This window comes from Phocoena phocoena, chromosome 8, assembly GCF_963924675.1.
Source record: "Phocoena phocoena chromosome 8, mPhoPho1.1, whole genome shotgun sequence".
NCBI lineage: Eukaryota > Metazoa > Chordata > Mammalia > Artiodactyla > Phocoenidae > Phocoena > Phocoena phocoena.
This window is the reverse complement of record NC_089226.1, coordinates 31,529,185-31,550,020: the sequence shown is the minus strand read 5'-3', so window position 1 is coordinate 31,550,020 and position 20,836 is coordinate 31,529,185. Positions and strand designations below refer to the sequence as shown.

The 20,836-nt window shown below is 42.8% G+C and overlaps 1 protein-coding gene across 1 annotated transcript; it reads right to left on the bottom strand.

Moving 5' to 3' along the window:
* Positions 1-9,545: 9,545 nt before the first annotated feature.
* Positions 9,546-11,111, bottom strand: LOC136126890 (lysine-specific demethylase 4D-like). The gene has a single exon (XM_065882354.1). It carries the CDS (start codon positions 11,109-11,111, stop codon positions 9,546-9,548), a length of 1,566 nt encoding a protein of 521 aa, XP_065738426.1.
* Positions 11,112-20,836: the final 9,725 nt, after the last annotated feature.

Below are 20,836 nucleotides of genomic sequence, written 5' to 3'. Positions count from 1 at the left end.
TAATAATGTTATAAAAGCATAAATAATAAAGTTAACAACTTTGATTATATTTCCTGCAGCAACCACATAGCAAAATGCTTTTTAACACATATAAAACATTTACAAAAATTTACCGCTGTTAAGACCACATAATTAATCTCAATGAAAATTCCTTAGAATCAATGTATTGAGTACCATCTTGATCAATCTATTATTTCAATCATGAAATAAAATTGAAAGTCAATAATGAAAAAAGGGAACACCACCATATTTATTTAAAAATGAATATCCACATAACATCTACAACAATATCCATATAATAGCTAAAAGTCTATTGATTTTTCTGTTGTCTGCAAGTAGTTAGTAAAAACTAAACCAAAATACCTCAGAATAATTTGAAAGAAAAAAAAGATAAAACAATTCAAAAAACAAAAGGGAAAACAACCATATACAAAAATATAAATGATTAATAAAATAGAATCTGTTACTTAAAAAATAAAATAAAGAAAGAACCGGTTAATAAATTATATAGTACTCCCTGCTACAGGAAGACAGTGCTCCCTGCGTGTGAGAAGCTGGTGCAGAGTGGCAGGTGGTGATGGGACTCGGGGAGGGGTAGTCATTTTATAGAGGTGGACCCTGCCAAACACCATTTTAACCAGGTCAACATCAAGAGTCATAAACTGGGAATTCCCTGGCAGTCCAGTGGTTAGCACTCCGCGCTTTCACTGCCAAGGGCCCAGTTTTGATCCCTGGCCTGGGAACTAAGATCCCACAAACTGCGAGGCGTGGCCAAAAAAAAAAAAAAAAGCCATAAATTACTTTGATAGTATATGTCCTTGATATGATGTAATTAAAATGTGACAAAATTCCCTCCATAATCTTCCTCCAAAAACACAGAGGAACCCAAGATAATCATAAGAAAAGCATCAAATTCCAATAGACGGGCATCCTACAATATACTTGATCAGTATTCCCCCAGATTGTCAGGTGTCTATAAAAACTTTTGGTCAAAAACAAGGAAAGTCTGAGAATCTGTTACAGCCAAAAGAAACCTAAGGAGACATGAAAACTAAATGTAATTTGATATTTTACACGAGATCTTGGAACAGAAAAAGGACGTTGGGTAAAAGGTGAGGAAATCTGAACCAATGATAGCCTTTAGTAGACAATAATATATTGACATTGGTTCATTAATTGTCATCAATATACCATGGGAATTAAGATGTTACTAATAGGGGGACATGGGAGTGGGGTCGGGTCAATACTCCCTGATCCACGTGCTCAATGCTTTGTAAATCTAAAACTGCCCAAAAATTTAGGTATTGCTAAATATAATATTGTAAATAAATAGGAGAAGGCATCAATAAACAATATTAGAATGAAAAAAATTTGAAACATAATCTTGGAGTTTTGGAAACAGTCTACAATACAGCACATTATAAACCAAATGATTCTATGAACCACTATGTGACATAATCTTTCAGAGCACTTTTCAAAATATTTTAAATTATGAATTATAAAGTGTTCACAGAAATCTATAAAGCATATATGTACACTAAAACAAATAACAGAGTGAGCAGAAGTGGAACCACTACCCAGGTCAAGAAATGCAACATTACCAGGCACCTGGCTGCCTGACTTTTGCTCTTTTGCCCAGATTACAGCCCCTTCTGCCTCCTGGACTGACCTTATCCTAACTATTCACATAGTAATTTTGGGAAACATTATAAAATTAAAACTCTGCCCATTTTTGAAAACTTTATATAACCTTGAAGAAACACAATTGTATTTATGTCCGTTAGCGTATTTTTGGTGTAATTTTTCATCACTTACGCCCTTGCATGCAGCTGGACTTTTCTGTTTCAGTGCTGTAAAGTATTCAACCATATAAACTTTCTACTGTTGATGGGGCTTTGGGTTGCTTCCACTTTGGGCCTCTCACAAACAGCGTTGCTCTGAAAATTCTCTGACGTGTATACTGGCCATAGAATACGTAAACTTAAACTTGCCAAAATTTTTCAACACATTTTACCAGTTTACGCACTAGCTGCATGCAAGGGTGCTCATCACTCTTCACTTCTGCAAACCTTTGGTGATTTTCTACCTTTTCAGTTTTAGCCGATCAGGTGAGGGCATAGGGGTACCTCATAATGATTTGCATTAACTTGGTTACTAATAGGGGTGAACCAATTTTTCTGATGATTATTGGCTGATTGGAGGTGCTCCTTCAGGAAGTGGCTCATCAAGTATTTTGTCCATTTTTCTGCTGGGTTGTCTGTCTTGGTAGTAGTTATATGTTCTGCTTATTAGTTCTTTACTGGGTATGAGTAACACGATATCTGTTCTCTTTGATTTTTCTTTTCACTCTCTTTTTATTTATTTGTTTATTTTTGATCAACACAAGTTTCCCTGTACCTCTATCAGAATATTATTAAAAATAGATAATATTGGGCTTCCCTGGTGGCGAAGTGGCTGAGAGTCCGCCTGCCGATGCAGGGGACACGGGTTCGTGCCCCGGTCTGGGAAGATTCCACATGCCGCAGAGCGGCTAGGCCCGTGAGCCATGGCCGCTGAGCCTGCGCGTCCGGAGCCTGTGCTCCGCAACGGGAGAGGCCACAAGAGTGATAGGCCCGCGTACCGCAAAAAAAAAAAAAAAAAATCTAATATTGAGTGATCCATGTGGTGATGTCCCGCTCTCCTGGCCCGGGCCTAAGTTACGCCAGACAAGGGACGGACATTCTTGGCAAACGGGACCACTCTTCTTGTTCTGTCCGTGGGCCCCTCGTCTCTCTTGTCACGCCCTCCCGGCCTGTCAAGGGGTGTGTGGAAGGCAGGGGTGGTGGTCTCCGGCCCTGACCCTCGGTCTCCCGCACCCTGCCTCACGGCGTGGGCGGGGCCGTGGTCCTGGGACGCAGAAGACACTCTAGCTTCACCTCACTGGTCTGGGTCTCGTGAGCCGTCCTCCCCGCGTTGGTGGGGGGCCATCCCGCCGCTGCGCTGCGCGCCCCTGCCGGCGCGTAAGCGTGCCTTGCTTGGTCCTCTGTGGTGCCCCTGGAGAGCTCCAGGTCGTCCTTCAGGTGCCCGAGGCCAAGCGGTGGTGTCGTTCCCTTTTTCCAGCATGCTCCTCGGGTCCCGGCTGTGGTGGTGTGTCCCGTGAGTGGCTCTCTTGAGGGGGTCGAGAGGGTAAAGGGAGGCGTGCCTCTGTTTCTCTCCCTCGGTGGGGGACAGGTACCTCCTCGTTGCCATCATCCTCCCACGGTGTGCTGTTGGGGGGACTGACTGTGGCCACGTGACCCCCACGTGTGCCGCCACCACTTTGGGCGGGGGGGATCGCACGCGGGCGTGGGTGCGATCGTGTTGGGCCGGGGCCTGTGAGAAGGGGATCTGTCGCTCTTCTCCGGCGTGCTCCCTCATTCCGGAACCCGATGGACGAGCCTGGAGGCGGCAGAGGTTGTGTCCCAGGCTGTGGTCGCGAACACTCCTGTGGGCCGTGTGGTTACCCACACCGCAGACCCACCCGCCCACCCCCCGCCCAGTCGTGGACTTGGCGGCTCGTGGAGCGCCTTCGTGGGCCCAAAGGGGAGAGACGATGGGTGGGGGATGACGCACCGTCGGTGAGAAAGCCTTCTCTAGCGATCCGAGAGGCAGCCTTGGGGTACCGGACCCCCAGCCGCTGTCCCTCTCAAGCGTGCAGTGGTCACGGTGGCGACTGCCAGAGAACCTGGGCAGAGACCCTCGCCTTCGCGGGAGGGCTTGCGCCGGCCCAGCGGTGTGGCCGAGCGCCGTTCTTTGCGTACCGCTGGCCGCGCCTCCCCGCTCTGACTCGGGGGAGGGTCCCGCCAGGCCTGCGTCCGGCGCGGGGCCGCGCGTGCGCGTGTGCGTGCGCGTGCGGTGACCCTGGTGGCGACCCCAAGGGGGCGTGGACGCCCGGATGTCCCGGCTTCCCAGTCCCGCAGCCACGAGTAGCCCGTCGCGCCTACCCTCACCGCGAGTCGCAGCCGTTGGCGGTGTGTGGGCACGGTGCGGGTCGCCTCGCTCGGGAGCGTTTCCCTGGGGCGCGAGCCCCGGGGGTCGGACTTCGATGACGGCGGATCTGGCGAGGACGGAGAGGTTGAGTTTGGGTGGTCGGGTCCCTCCGTGCCACGTGGGGGGACCGTCGCACGCGGGCCCTGGCGGCGGGGCCGGGCCGTGCGAGGCCCCAGGGTGGCTGGGGCCGGCCGGCGTCTCAGGCGTCGTGGGACCGCCCTTGTGTGTGTGGCGGTGGGACCCCGCGCTTGTTTTCCTGTTGGCCCGGTCGTGTCTCGGCCCTTCCTCTCCCTGGGCAGCGCCCCGCGCCCCTGCCCCGCGGCCCTCGCCGTGTGTTCGTGCCGCCACCTCCCCGTCGCCGCCGGCCCTCTCCCGCCCCGACCCCTCCGCGCCCCCTTCCCCGTCTGGGACCGAGTCGGCCTCGTCCACGTGAGGGTGTCGCCCCCCTGGCCGCCTCGGCCGGCGGCGTCCCCGGGTGGAGTGCTCACGGTTCCCGAGGCGGGGGAGGCGGGCCCGGCGGAGGTGTGTGTGGGACCCGCGTGGCGGCCGGTGTGCGCGCGGGAGAGTGTTGTCGCGGGGCGGCCGCGGCTCGTGGGTGTTTGGCGGTGGTGGTCCCGAGTCCCGCGAGGGGGGCCCCTGGGGGGGGGGGCCCGAGGAGGCCAGTCTGCGTCCTGGGTGCTGCGGGACCGCCCCTGCGCTGGAGGTCTGGCGGTGAGACCCCGTGTGGAGCCCTGGCGGCCGAATCGCTTCCTGGCCCTTAGGATGGCTCCCGGGACCCCTCGCGTCGGCGCAAAAAAAAAAAAAAAAAAGCTAATATATGATAACTATCTAATGCCAGACACTGTGCAATGCACTCTGCATAGAAGAATTTATGCCTTATCTTCATAGTGACCCTATAAGGGAAATCCTATGAATCCTGTTTCTCCTATGAGGAAACCGCATCAAGGAGATATTAAGAAACTTGCTCAAGGTGACATATCTAGTAAGTAGGGAAGTATTCAAGCAAGAATCTCCAAGATGATTCCTTAAAAGAGGGGTGACTTCTCCACCGAACTGTGATATTTGAGCCGCAATGGACAAATATATCTACGTACAGAATAGAGAGGCCAGACACAGACACATGGATGGATATGTGGGAGTCTGCCTATGATGGAAGTAGTGTACCAAACCAGTGGGCAAGGATGGGCTATTCAATATGTGGTAGTGGCATTCGCACTATTGGGGGGGGGGCGTAGAATTGGAGCTTGACCGCATACCACTTACATAAATAAATTTGAGGTGCATTACAGACGGATACAGCACAGAATTTTAAGAGAAAATACTGAAGAATGTCTTTATGAACTCAGGGTGGAACGATGTCTTAGAGAACCAAAAGTACCATGATGGGAATGTCGGAAATATTTAAATGATTCCAAACTAATGACTCTAATGGTTAATTTCACATGTAGACTGGGCTAAGAGATGCCCAGATAGCTGGTAAAGCATTACTTCTGTGTGTTCTGCATGGCTGTTCCGGGAAGAGATTAGCACTTGCATCAGTAGACGGAGTAAAGATCACCTTCACCTTCACAGCTGGGATCACCCAAACCACTGAGAGCCCAAATGCAACAAAAGAGCAGCGGAAGGGTGAATTTACTCTCTGCTTGAGCAGACGCATCCGTCTTCTCTTGCTTTGGGACATCTGACATGGGCACTCCTGGTTCCCAGGCTTTCGAACCCAGACCCAGCCATATTCCCCGTTCTCCATCTTGCAGACGGCCCATCTGACATATCGTGGGATTCCTCAGCCTCCATAACCAAATGAATGAGTTCCCCTACTAAGAGCTATACATATATCTCCTATCGGTTCTATTACTCTGAAGAACCCTGACTAATACAATGACGTCAAAAATTAAAAGAAATTAGTCTAGGAGAAGTTTGTCATCATACATGAAACAGACAATGAATTAGTATTCTGAATATCACATAACTTCTACATTAACAACAACAAAAAATAGTCAAACCAAAAAAAGTAGGCAGAGCTTTAGAATAAGTAACTCAGAAAAGAGGAAATCCAAATGGCCAATAAATACAAGAAGATGTGCAGGATCCCTAGCAATCAGAGAAGCTATTCTCTGCCCATTTTGATTAGGTCTGACAATATAAAAAAGTGGGTCAAGATATGGAGAAACCAGAACTCTCCCACACTGCCAATAGAGGTGGAAATTGGAAGGCAAGCTGGCTTTTCCTAAAAAGTTAAAAGTGAAAATACAACCCAGAAATCCTATATACAAAGCTGTTCTCTAAAGCATTGTTTGAAATAACAGAGATTTGGAAATGACCCCATTGTCCATCAGCAGAGTGAATAAAATACACAGATCTAGTTGACTTTGTTGAACTGACTAGGAACTATAGATAGGAAAGTATTAAATCTTGTTAACTGTAATATTGACTTTTCTAAAAGGTGATGGTGGGGTAAGTTGTTAAACCAACACGACATACTACTTTCGGTTTCATAGCCTTTTGTCTACAAACTTGATGAATATACACTGGATTCCTGATTGTTATTTTTCAGAAGTGGAGAGAGGCCTAGGAGAGATTGTGGCAGTGAGAACAAAGGTGGCTCTATCCTTGCCTCTAAGTAATTGTCATTGTCAATGTCCCTTGCTTTTCCAAGATTAAGTATAGCAAAAACTTACTGGACATGTAAGAACAGCTGGATTTGGGCATATTTTCCTGAGAAGAGTGGTCCAGATTGTGAGTATCCAAACTGAGTGTGCCGGCTGACTTGAAATAAAATAGAATTTTCAATAGAATTGCTTGATGAACCCCCTTCATTACCACCCCCAGCTCCTGATCCTTTCAAGAAGACTAAATTTTTTTTTAACGGAAGTATACTTGATTTGCAATATTGTGTTAGTCTCCGGTGTACAGAAAAGTGATTGTTATATACATATTTTTTCAGATTATTTTTCATAATAGGTTATTACAAGATAATGAATACAGTTCCCTGTGCTATATAGCAAATCCTTGTGTTATTTTTTTTTTTGTTTTGTTTTGCTTTGCAAATCCTTGTTGCTTATGTGTTTTCTGTACAGTAGTATCTGTTAATCCCATACCCCTCATTTATCCCTCCCCTGCTCCCTTTCCCCTTAGCTAACCACAAGTTTGTTTTCTATGTCTGTGTGCCAGTTTCTGTTTTGTATATAGGGTCACTTGTATTGTTTTTGAGATTACACATGTAAGTGATATATTTGTCTTTTTCTGTCTTACTTCACTTTGTATGATATTCTCTAGGTCCATCTATGCTGCTGCAAGTGGCAATATTTCATCTTTTTCTGGCTGAGTAATATTCCATGGTATGTATGTACCACTTCTTCTTAAACCAGTCATCTGTTGAGGGGCACTTGGTTTGTTTCCATGTCTTGGCTATTATAAATAAGGCTGCTATGAACACTGGTGTGCATGTCTCTTTCCGAATTAGAGCTTTCGTCTTTTCCTGATATACGCCTAGGAATGGGATTGTTGGATCATATGGTAGCTCTATTTTTAGTTTTTTTAAGCAACCTCCATACAGTTTTCCATAGTGGCTGAACCAATTTGCATTCCCACCGAAAGTGTAAGGGGGTTCCCCTTCATCCACACCCTCTCCAGCATTTATTATTTGTAGACATTTTGATGATGGCCATTGTGACAGGTGTGAGGTGATACCCCTGTGTGGTTTTGATTTGCATTTCTCTAATAATTAGCGATGTGGAGCATCTTTTCATGTGCCTGTTGGCCATTTGTATATCTTCTTTTGAGAAATGCCTACTTAGATCAAGGAGACTAATTTAGGAACCAGTGTACTGGTAAAACTAAACTGTATTTTTAACATTGCTTCTCTTTAATGGGTAAAGGAAATTTTGTTTCAAGTATAAAAGTGAAGTGAAAACATAGGGAGTGTAGTGGAAGAAATATTTTCGGAAATTTATTTTTGTTTCTTTTCCTTCAAAACCCCCAATTTTGTTATCCTAGGCTATTTGGAGCGTGTATCTGCCGGGAAGAGATTGTGATATCCCTGAAATGTAACAAGGAAAATTTCAGGTTCTAAAATTTAAAATAGCAATATGAGCCAGGCTACTGTCTTCATAGAGGCTTCTCAGAGTTCCCATATTTCTCTGCACTGCCATATCCACAACTGACCTAAATTAAAGGACCAAAAGCCCTCAAGATCTCAGTTACTTATCACATGAAAGGTTACTCCTGGCTCATATGAGATCTACTATGGTCCAGTTGCTCTCCAGGGCTGCTGCCTTCCCAGTAATTCCAGTCTGCTTCCATCATGTGGTTCCACCATCTCAATACAGGGCTTAATCATCTTTTCAGCCAAGCATGTCACTGCCATCCTCCACTGAGGATCCGGAGTTCACTCTTTCAGCTTCCGTTTTCCACAGAATATACTACCACAGAGTTGCCTAGCTGCATGGTGATAGGGAGGACACATGGGCTTTTGCTACGGCTCAATCAGAACTTCAAAGAAGCCTTACTTTTTCCTTGCTCCTGCCTGTAGTTTTACATGGTGCTTCAAATTCCAGAATCTTACTGAAATTCTGTAGGGGACAGCTGGAGGGAAGAGAGATGTGGTTTGATTCTCTGAAATGTTTCCTTCTGCATCCAAACTATCATTTTCAATTTCTAAAATTTATTCTGAGTTTGGCCACTTCTGTGCATTCTCAACACTATGGCCTAAGTCAGTAACCATCGATTCTCACCTGTATTACTTAGATGTTCTAACTACTTCTCCTGCCCGCAAGGGGTCCACAGAACAATTAAGGTGATTAGTTAAATATGCAAATTATATCATGTCAAGTGCTGTTTTAAACTTCCAATGCCTTCTCATTTCAAGTTGAAAAAACGCAAATATTTAACATGAGCTACAAGATCCTGCCTCTCCCTTCTCTAGCCCCAGATACAAATGAGCTTCCTCTCTATACACACAAAAGCACCAAGCTCTATGTTAGGGCTGTTACACTTGTTGTTTTATCCAAGTGGACATCAGCTCTGGACCTTCCTTCTTGTCATTTGGGACTCAGAAAGGTCTCCTGCTTTATGAAGTATTCCCTGACCACCGGAACCACACTGCCCATTCTGCACTATCACCCCATCCCCTTTAATCTTTTCACAGAACATATGCCCACTTGAAATTGTCTTGTTCATTTATTTGTGGATTTTTATATTGGGATGTATCAATGACTTAACCATGTGAAATATACATAGAGCATTGAGAAGGCAGTGGCGACTTGGAGAGAAGATTTTCACATGCTGGCACTTTTAGCCCTGTGTTTGCTCATCTCTCCTAGCAACCTGGATCAGCCAAGTGCCAGGTGATTTCCACCAAGTCTCCCTTCAGATAGGGCTGCAAACCAAATCCCCCAACACAGCCAGCCAGCTGGAACCCAACAATCAACCCCAAATTCACTCACCAAGATCACACAGGCAACAAGCTCAGAAAAATAAGTTTTGCTTGAAATGCTTTGATATAATTATTAAGTGCAGGACTCTTAATCCCCCTGGGATTAAGGGACAGGGCCACAACCACACCCAGAAGCCTTGTCGGGATGCTGGAGCCCAGGGCTGAGCGGGTCAGCGTTGTCCGGCGAGGGTGCGTCCACAGGCAGGGGCTGAGCCTCTGGGTCCTGAGCAATGTCCAAGGAAAGCCTCCTCTTAGCCCTGGGGGGAGCAGTTGCCTCCTGAGTCCCCTGTTCCCAAGGACGACGACGAGGGCCACATCTTCCAGATGGGTGGCCATCCGGGGCAGATGGACCTGGGGTCGGCGGCTGGGTCGGGCCGGGCTCCCCAGAGGTGCAGGTGGCCGCAGCATCGAACTGGGCTGCCGAACAAGAACCCCGGGCCGGCGAAGGGCGCCAGGACACAGCAGGCACAGGGACTAGGTGGCGGGTCCCACTGTCCAGGGCTACAGGCACACGTGGGCGCCGAGCGCGGCGTGGCTGGTGGTGCCTCGGGCCCAGAGCGGCTCCGCAGGCGGCGCGAACCTCCCTCCAGGCGTTCAGGCCCTTGCTGCTGGGCTCCGTGGGCCGCCTGTGGTCCACCACGGTCCGGTCCTGCCCGCGTTTCCACAGCTCGTAGCGCTCCGGTTGCAGGATGCGCACGAAGGCGTCCATGGAGAAGGTGACCCGGGCCTCCCCGCAGCTGCACTGCGACGCCACTTTGCCAAAATCGATCCAGCGCGGGGAGGCGAAATTGATGGCTTCCGCACAGTTAAAGCCGTGGTTGAAGCCAGAGTGGTAGCCATAGGGAAACGTCACTATGAACTCTCCAGCCTCCTGAGTGACCCGACCGAAGGGGATGCCGTTGTCCTTGAGGACCGTGGGCGAGATGAGAGCCACCTTGTGCCGCAGGAAGGCCTCACAGCCCCGCGAGCTGCCCGGAAAAAGCTCCCTGGCCAGGCCTTCCAGGCGCCGGCCGTGCTCCGGGGGCACCGCGTACCAAGTCTTGGGCTCCCCGAAGTGCAGGTAGTTGATGCTGTAAAGGTCCATGTCCTCCGTGTGCCAGGCGAAGGCGGTCTTCCACATGCCGAAGTAAAGATAGGGGGTGTTGACGCCTTCGATGACCACTCCGCACTCTTGTTCCAGCAGGTCCTGAATGGTTCCCAGGTGTCCAAGGTTCCACTGCTTCGTGTTTTCATCAAATAAGGAGCCACTGACGTCCGCACCATAAACCGGTGAATCATAGGGGCGCGTTTTCCAATATGTTCGCTCCAGATCCTCAAAATCAGAGTAGAATGGAGTCTGGTGTTTTTCACTGTTTGTTAAGCGGCGATACTCACGCACGGTCATGGCTTTCTTCTTTTTGTGGTGCTGAGTAAACACACCTGCGTGCCCAGAAATCACCTGCTGGAGGGGAGCGGCTATTAAGATGTCATCGATGTCATCATAGGTCTTTCTGGCTTTCCAGTCCTGGGGTGGAATTACCTTGGCCAGGCCTGCTCGGTGTGCACCTTGGGATTCCATATAAGCAATGTATTTATCGAAATCATTAAACTCTTCTTTGGTTGGACGAAATACCATTATGCTACAACTTGGGTTCTGGGCCCAGGTGGACTTAGACTTCATAACTTTCATTAATAAGCAAGAAACCCCCAAGTTTTTACTTATGTTCTGGATAGGTGAGGATGCTGGAAACCACTATTTTTTCAAAAATGGGTTGGAGTATATCAGCAGGAACCCCCAGTAGACTTTAGTGCAATGAGCTGATAATATTTCTTAGGCTTGCTGATTCTGCAGGGGACTCCACGCTGAGCAGAAGCCTTGCTCAGGACTGATGCTGACTGAGCCTGCAAGTCTGTGATGTCCTTACTTGACACTTGGCTCTGGCCTCTTGAGGTCTAGTGAATCACCCAGCCCTGGGTGGGTATCCCAAATGTCGTGTCTTCAGGTCAGTATTGAAAACAAAACTTAAGAAAAAATACAATAGAGACAGGTTGAAAACTAATGTTTGGAAATAGTTACTAGGGAGCTACAAATAAAACACCACTGTGGACTATAATTGCATATTCAAATAAAGGCTAAAATTTCATAAGATTGACAGTACAAGAAATGGTGTTGTTGTGAACAGTGGAAATTCCTGTACTCTAGTAAGGAGAATGGAAATCATTACATTCACTTTGAAAAACTATTTGGACAGAATCCACTAAAAGTGAACTTACCCATATGGTATGATTCATGCCTAGGATATGTGTATGTCTGTGCAATGAATGTCAAGTCCAAGAATGTTCAGAACAACATTATTTCAGTAGCCAAACACTGTAAACAACTCAAATGCCAGTCAACATTAGAATGGTTAAGTACACCGTAGTATATTCATACAATGGAATACAATACAGCAATGAAGATAAACAAGAACTACATGAAAATATAAGAATAATTCTATAAACAGAATAGTGAGCAAAATTACCCAGACCCAAAAGAATACCTATTCTTTGCTTCCATTTTTATAAAGAGAAAAAGGAGGCAACGTATTCTATGTTAGAAGTCAGAGTAGTGCTTACCTTTGTGAGAGAGAGAGGTTGTGAGTGGCGGTGTGAGGAAGTCTCTAGAATAATGTGAATATTCTATCCTGAAGGCAGGTGCTGGTTACACAGCCATCAGAATGGCTCATTGTCATAAATCATCAAGTTATAATGATATTTACAAATTTCTGTGAAATAATTTTTTAATTTATTTAAATTATTTAACTAAATTTTAAAATATAGTCTAGGGTGAAAAGCATTAAAGGAGACAGATATTTTTCATTGTACCAAAAGGAAAAGGAAGGGTGATTGAAAATATATGAACTAAACATTCAATTGTAGAAGCTACAAAATGGAAGAAGAGAAAGAAGGGGTAGGAGTAAAGCAATAACAAAGAATAAAGACAAAGTTAATGAAAGAAAACACATACAACACCAAACACTGATAACCAAAATTATTCTTGGAAGAAATTAATGATAGCAATAAAACAAGGGCATAACTGAGCCTAAGAAAGAAGTGGAAAATAATCCACTAGGAATGAAATAGTGCACAAAAGAATTTTTTAAATCTCAAAAGAGAATCTTAGGAGAAACGTGACAGCAAGATTTTCAAAAGATAAGAGAAAAGAATAATTTTCTGGAGAGGAAACATATCCAAAATGGATCCAAGAAACACCAGAAAGCTTGAATAATACCCCAGTATAAGAAGCTGGTTCAAAGTATGACCCCTGAAAGTCCAGGAGACACATCATTTTATATGTGAATCTAGAAAAGTTGCAAGAAACAGTTAACTCTTATTGTGCAAATTGTCTCAGAGTATGGAAAAAGTTGGGAAGCTACTCAGATGAGGCTATTCTGATCTCTGATAGCAAAATGAAAAAACGACAATAATAAAATAAAGCTACAGGCCTTCTTTGCTTATAAGCATAGATGAAAACAAAAAATGGAATGTTATCCAACGAAATACAGCAATATAATAAAAGAATAATACGTCATGACCAAACAGAATGGAAGGATGATTCAACATTGGAAAATTTACTGATATAATCAGAATATTAACAAATTAAATAAAAAATGCCATCATCTTATAGGTACCAAAAAAGCATTTGATGAAATGCAAAATCCATTCATGATTTTACAATTCTTACTTGCAAAGCATCAAAAGAAACTTGTTTTGTAAGATAAAGAATTTCAAGGTAAAAAAGAGCAAGGATCATTCTTAACAGTGAAACAAAAGTAACATTCGCATTAAAATTAGGAAAAAGAGATGCATCAACATGGAAAGCTGCTCAACATCACTAATTATTAGAGAAATGCAAATCAAAACTACAATGAGGTATCACCTCACACCACTTAGAATGGGCATCATCAGAAAACCTACATACAACAAATGCTGGAGAGGGTGTGGAGAAAAGGGAACCCTCTTGCACTGTTGGTGGGAATGTAAGTTGATACAGCCACTATGGAGAACAGTATGGAGGTTCCTTAAAAAACTAAAAATAGAATTACTATATGACCCAGCAATCCCATGACTGAGCATATACCCAGAGAAACCCATAATTTTAAAAGACCCATGCACCCCAATATTTATGGTAACACTGTTTACAATAACCAGGTCATGGAAGCAACCTAAATGCCCATTGACAGATGAATGGATAAAGAAGTAGTGGTACACATATACAATGGAATATTACTCAGCCATAAAAAGGAGCGAAATTGAGTCATTTGTTGAGACGTGGATGGATCTAGAGACTGTCAGACAGAATAAAGTTAGTTGAAAGAGAAAAACAAATATCGTATATTAACGCATGTATGTGGAACCTAGAAAAATGGTACAGATGAACCGGTTTGCAGGGCACAAGTTCAGACACAGATGTAGAGAACAAATGTATGGACACCAAGTGGGCAAAACTGCGGTGGGGTGGGGATGGTGGTGTGCTGAATTGGGCGATTGGGATTGACACGTATACCCTGATGTGTATAAAATTGATGACTAATAAGAACCTACAGTAAAAACAAACAAACAAAAGTACAGCTAATACTAAACTTTCTTTAGGTTATTTGTATACGTTAAAATAAATGTTTCAGACATTACACGAAATTTCTAAAATACTTATAGGTTCTGGTAAAATGTTATAAGTCATAATACTCGTTATTACTTTGAAATGTATATCTCAGAAATAACTAAATTTCCGTGTCAATTTCATTATTATGAACTTTCATCAAATCTTTAACCGTGGTCATTTTTAAGTCTTTTGTCATTTACAGAGAGTACTGTGTGTACTCTGATGCTTTTGCAAAAATGTTCCTATGAAAGGGTTTCATCTTCAAGGAATTCATGGAAAACACTCTGACAAGTACAGGTTTTTGGTAACTGACTATACTGTGTAATTGAACGAATAAGCATTTTCAGAACTCTAATGGCAAACTGATGAATTCATAAAAGTGCCTTACAAAACATCAAGAAGAAAAAATAATTACTTAAATGGGAATGAGGGAACTGATGAGGATGATTATATTTGTGACTTTCTGTTTGAATAAAAAAAAAAATCCCACAAGAACTCAGAGGCAAAAAATATACAAGTCAATTTTCACTGCAAAGTAAAGGAGCTGTTACAGCAGAAGATTACTAGATTGAATGTCACTATTATGACATACTATGAGTGTGGTTTGTGTTTGGTAATTGCAATCATTGTTGATTTCTTCTGCTCATCCATTTAAAATGCTTTGTGTCAGTTTATTTATCACATGTAAAAATAAAATACAGTGTGTGTGTGTGAAAAAAAACATTGAAAACAATGTCAAAAATAAATTTCACTATGTATACTCCATGTTCAACTTGAACTCTATGGAGCATATGTAATAGTTATAATTTTAGGACAGAAAATATATGTGTACAAGTAAACGAAAAAAAAAAAACAAAGCACACTATTTCATTAACCCAATTTTAAGTGCTTCCGTAATACTGTTGCCTAATCTTCTTAAGCTCCCATCATTTCCACCACTCAAATATTCTCTTTCAATTTCCCCTGTCCTCAAATTTCAGGCACACCTATTCCACCCGACTTAGAATCCTTCGAATGTCCTAAAAGTCCCTATGTGATCTGGCCCACCATCACCTCTTGACCTCACCCCTTTCTACCCTGCTCCTTGCTCTCTCCTTCCAAACTCATTCCTGGCTGTGTCTCAAAAAAGGCCAGTACACTCTTGTCTGATGGTCTTAGCACCATGGCAACTCTCAAGCCTCAGCCCAAACATCACCTTCTCAGTGAGTCTCCTCTGATCCTCTTGCTTTGGATAAAAGTAGAGACAATTTTCCTTCCACGAAAACAGGTACTCTCTCAAGAGAACAGTTTCAAGTGAAACTTGAACTGATGGTCAGTACCCATGTATCTCTCCCAGATTCTACTCAAATCAGCCCCACCCTAACTGCATCATTCCTGATGCCACCACAATTGAATGGAATCAGCTCTTCCAACTGTTGAGTAAAAGGCCTCCTTTTTAAAGTTATCAGTGCACAAAACACAGGTATTTTGCCTGAAATTTTTCCTTTAAGATTTCTTACAAGATAATATATGGGATCTAAAGGTTATACAAATGTCAGGGTCCTTTTAGGGAGAGAGGGATTTCCCTGGGGAAGCTGCCAGAATGGGTAGAGCTAGCACAGTGGTCAGGGCATTAAACACCACTAGTATCTGGTCAGCACAAGAACCAGGGAGAGGAGAAGAAAACCACGCTAAAGAAATCGGTGAGGAAGAGCTCAACTGCCTTTAGAGAACAAAGGCATTGAACCTTCCTCACCCTGTAGTCTCCCCAATAAGGCTAAGAAAGATCAGCTGGCCTGCCATTGTTCCAAGTAATAGAAACTCCCCACATCTCCTATGGTCTGCAAGAGGTGCCAGAGGTCCTTATATGTTATCTAGGGTCCATTCAAGACAAGAGGAAGCTGGGGCTGGGGCCCAATCCTCTACCACCTCTCTTCCCAAAGAGGTCACCACTATTAGGCTTGAACATAAAACCTTTATCCTTTGGGTCTGGGATCAGGGACAAAATAATAGCCAAGGAAGGGCTTGCTCTCTGTGACCCCTGCTGGTAGCTTTTGTAAGAGTGCATCAAATGCAAGAGGAAGAGAGATATGGGAACATATGTATAACTGATTCACTTTGTTATAAAGCAGAAACTAGCACACCATTGTAAAGCAATTATACTCCAATAAAGATGTTAAAAAAAAAAAAAAGAGTGCATAAAACGAATGTTTCCTGCAGACCAGAATACTGATGGCAGGGGCCCTTTAAGTAAACAGTAGTAGCTCTTTATACCTCTGCCCTGGAACCCCATGCACCATGGAATATGCAGAAGGTAGGTAATGGAGGATCAAAAAAATTCGCTTTTCTCCTTTTCTAACTTTAATGTCAACAATAGAAGAAACAATCTCGAGGTCACTACAAAATGTATTGGTAATAAATGGTGGGGAGGGTAAGTGTTTGATAATCTAGCACATCCCTGAGGGAGTGTGACCAATGCTGTTAACTTAGCCTCTAAAGACTGGGTGGAAGTCAAATAATATCTCTCTTCCTATTCCAGAAACACCTGAGGAGCACTCAACGGTCTTGGGGATAGATTGTTATGAAGGAGAAGCATTGTTCAAAAATGACCCTATATTTTCATCCTAGGATGCCTGAACAGTAGGCTAGCCTACACTCCTTCCATGACTGGACGGCTATAGCATCCAAAAGGGGCCAAGGTCCCCAGGTGCCTCCTAACGTACAGGGCTGCTGGCTTTCCCAGACAGCTCCTGTAAATGGCTCGCATGATATCTAGGCAGCTTAATTCCCCAAGCAGTCTGAAGGTCCCTTTCTTAATAAAGTGGCTGTCATCAAAGCCCGATATGAAGGAAGAGCAATGGGGAAGGGGTCTCCACTACAACAAAGCCCTCCTCCACATGGGATGCCTCTCCATGTAGATGCTGAAGAAATGCAGAGCCTATGTGTGCCTTGGTCTTGATGTGTTTCCTGAACTCATATTGTATGACTTTGTGGAATTTTCTTCCATGCAGAAGGGGACTCAAAAGATGGGAAGAAAGCAAATAGTAAGGTTTCATCAGGGTTACGATTTTCCAGCCATGTGTATCTCAAGGAGAGAGGAACAAGTGTCTTGACAGATTGGATGGAGGGATAAGAGAGTTATTAAAATGATGGGCCAGTAAATTTATCCTGGGTAAAAAAGGAAATGAGAACATGAGGGCAATGATGGAGAATGAAACAGTGTTTGATTCATGGGCTGAATGTCTCCATTAGGTCAAATACTTCTATTAGAACACTAGGAAATGTAAGCTAGAAAGAGAATGGGATGCTGGAAACATAGGTGATACTATCATTATTCCCATTTTATGGAGGAATGAACTGAGGTGTAGAAAAATTTATCTTTAAGTTAATAGCTTGTGTTCTCAATACCTAGAGTTATTTTTGTACTTGACTTATCATCCATATAAAACTACTTTGAGAGCATTTTCTAGGCCTTTTGCATCATCATATTTTCCAAGGGATCTTGGTACTTCATATAGTGCACACTCTGAAAACATTTATTAAAAAAATAAGTAACGAAAATCATTTGGCACACGCTGCAGTCTCTCTCCTCTTGGTTACACCTCATCTTTCTTCCTACTCTCCTGTCTCAGGGGAAGAGAAGATACTCCCCCCTCTCCAGAGCTAATCTTGCCATTTAAACTCCTTAAATAGACACCTCTCATGCATTCCAACACTGTGGTCAATTAAATGATCACTATCACCTCTGTAAAGAGTTAAATCATCAGTCATCAGTCTGTTTCCTGATTTAAGCTGCATCCATTCTCTTACCTTCATTTCAATACCCAACATGTCAAAACATAAGCAAAAATAATCTACCTTTACAAAAACATTTCCTCATCTCTCTTGTTTTCTGATTCTGACCCCACTTCTCCACTGAAATTCATCTCTGTAAATCATCATGTTGTCTCCCAAGTGCTGCTCCGTGGTTTACACTTTATCTCTCTACATCGTTGATTCATGGCTCACCTCCTTCCTCCTAAAATGTCTCTGACCTCCAGGGTACTGATAGTCTTCTCCGGTTCTTCTCTTTCTCATTGGATCCACTTCTTTCTCTACTATACAAATGCAGTCTTCTTTCAAAGCTGAATTCTCATCTCTCTTTTAACTCTTTTTATTTTTCCCCTTAAATTTCCTTTTTATGTTCACGGCATTCTTTAGTATCACACACTCTCTCTCTCTTTAACTATATTATTTAGTGCCATAGCTTTCTCTAATAGCACTGACTTTCTCCTGTGCTTCTGATTTGCTTTTCCTTCTTGACTGGCCACTGGGCCCCTGAAAATCAACTTGTTTAGTACAAAGTGATCATCTTTCTCCTCAAATTAACTTCCTCCTTTAGAAATCTTCTTTTCTAAGGATGGTAATATAGTATCCTAGTTACCATTGGCTATTACATCTCCCTCTCCCTAGACATAAAGTCGCTGATGTCGAGGGATCCCATGACAGTCTACTGTGAGGACTCAGGGACATCTGTATACCCCAGGGACATCTGTATACCCCAGGGAGGCTTCCTGTGCTCTCCTTTCTTATATACGGAGCCAAGGATCCAGCTTGCCTTCCTTTTCTACTTATAGCTGTCACCACTCAAGCTAGACCCTGAGGATCTACAAGTACTGCTCATTTGTATCATGTCATAATCTCCCCATCTCACCCTAATTTATAATCTTAACAATTCTTCTACAATGATTTTATTTAAAACTATATAAAAATATAATCACATTTTTCATTCTATATGAAAACTTCCTCTAAAGAAGTGAAAAGAGAAGAGTGAAACAATTCAGAAGGAAAATTAATGTCAAAAATTTAAATACCATGCTAAGGGTCTTTCCTCAAATAAACAATAAAATGTTGATTACGAATAACTAACAGGCCCTCATTTCTTATTGAGTTATTAATAGGCAACTAAAACAAGCCTTGAGCTGAGTTTTTGTTTTTGTTTCCTTTTGGCTTTGCCCGTGGCATGTGGGATCTTATTTCCCTGACCAGGGATCAAACTCGTCCCCCTGCAGTGGAAGCACAGAGTACTAACCACTGGACTGCCAGGGAAGTCCCCTGTATTTGTATTATAAACTAAATTATTTCCTTTTTACATTTCTAAGGATCCTAGAAGGAATGATGCCGGGCTACCATGTTTATAAAATAAATAATCTAGATACACATTAGTCTTCAGATATTGAGCATCCAAAGGAAACACTCTGATTTTGTAAGTGTAACTCTGCGCAAATCAAAACTTCTCAGAATTTGCCGATTACAATTCCGGTGATCCTTCAGTGATCCAGACAAACGTCTTCTCTATGGGTCTCAGATGGTTGCTTTTACTGTGAAACCGCCTCCATGTTTCTTTCAATTGGAGCCACAGGTACTAGTTGAGAATAAGTACCCTTTCGTTTCAGTTACTCTTCCATTTTACCCTTATTCATGGTATCCCCAGTAACACAGAAATTCTTCTTCTGAGGAAACCTGACAATTCTGACAATTGAAGAAAAGTATTTTTAGCACAATGATTAGACCTGATGGACTTCTGGAAATTCGGAGTCTTTCAAAAATAATTCCTGCAAGCTTTCCTGGTGTGTGTGTGTGTGTGTGTGTGTGTGTGTGTGTGTGTGTGTGTGTGTGTGTGTGTGTGTGTGTGTGTGTGTGTTTTAAACTGGGGAAGGTAAGAAGTGAAGTCAGTTTAATAAATCCTCTCACTGTGGCCATTGTCCAGTTTGCTTATTGTACAGATTGCTCAACAATTTCAAGACAGCAGGAAAGCTTTCTTGTGTTTTATGTTCCGTGCATATTTCAAAAGTATTATTTCAAATGAGGATTGTTGACAGAATGCCTCAGACCTTAGCCATTGTTTCTGCTGACAGCCAATTTCTAAATGCTGTGTTTAATAAATTTCCTCTCAAGTTAGAAAGTCTACTTACTGTTTATTGAAAATAATTATAACCATAATATTTGATGGCAAAATTAATTCTATTTGATGGAGATAAGTGACTCAACATTCCCCGTATTATAGGACAGTTATTTTGTTTTTTACTTTTCCACAAGTATTACTAATCCCTTATAAATATCCTATATTTCAATACCTAGATCAGTATATTTGGTAAAACATTAGTTAAATAATGAAATTCATTGGATTAGATTTCTAGAAATGGAATTACTTCATTGCAAGATTTAAACATTTAAAATCCTTAACATGTATTGCCAAAACTTTCCAGAAACATATCACTTTACATCCTCACCATTAACTTTACTCTGAAAAACAATCTTTAATAATTTGTTAAGAAAATTATTGTGAAAAATTTTGGTGAAAAAGTGTAGCTCTAGTGTTAATTTATACTTCTTAGATTACAACTAAGATTGACTTTTATTTCTTCAATGTATGCTAGCCATTTGTATTGCTTCATATCCTTTGCCCATTTTTCTCTAATATGGTTCTAGTGTTTTTACTCATTTACTTACATGAACATTTTATACATTATGTGACTATTTCACATATTTTACACAGTATATGAACATTTTACAAATTGCTCATGTGAATATTTTACATATTAAACCCTTTGTTTAATGTGTTCATAGTTTTTTCCCAGATTTCCATTTCTTTAATTTAATTTTATTTTTAAGTCATTTTGGCATATATTTCAGTTTAATATATTAAAATATTGAGTGGGTCTTTTCCTTTGTAATGCCTTTCATGGCCTTTATGTTTAGACAGTTAGAAAGTTATTTGCCCATCCAGAGACAGATAAATATCATCTTATGGG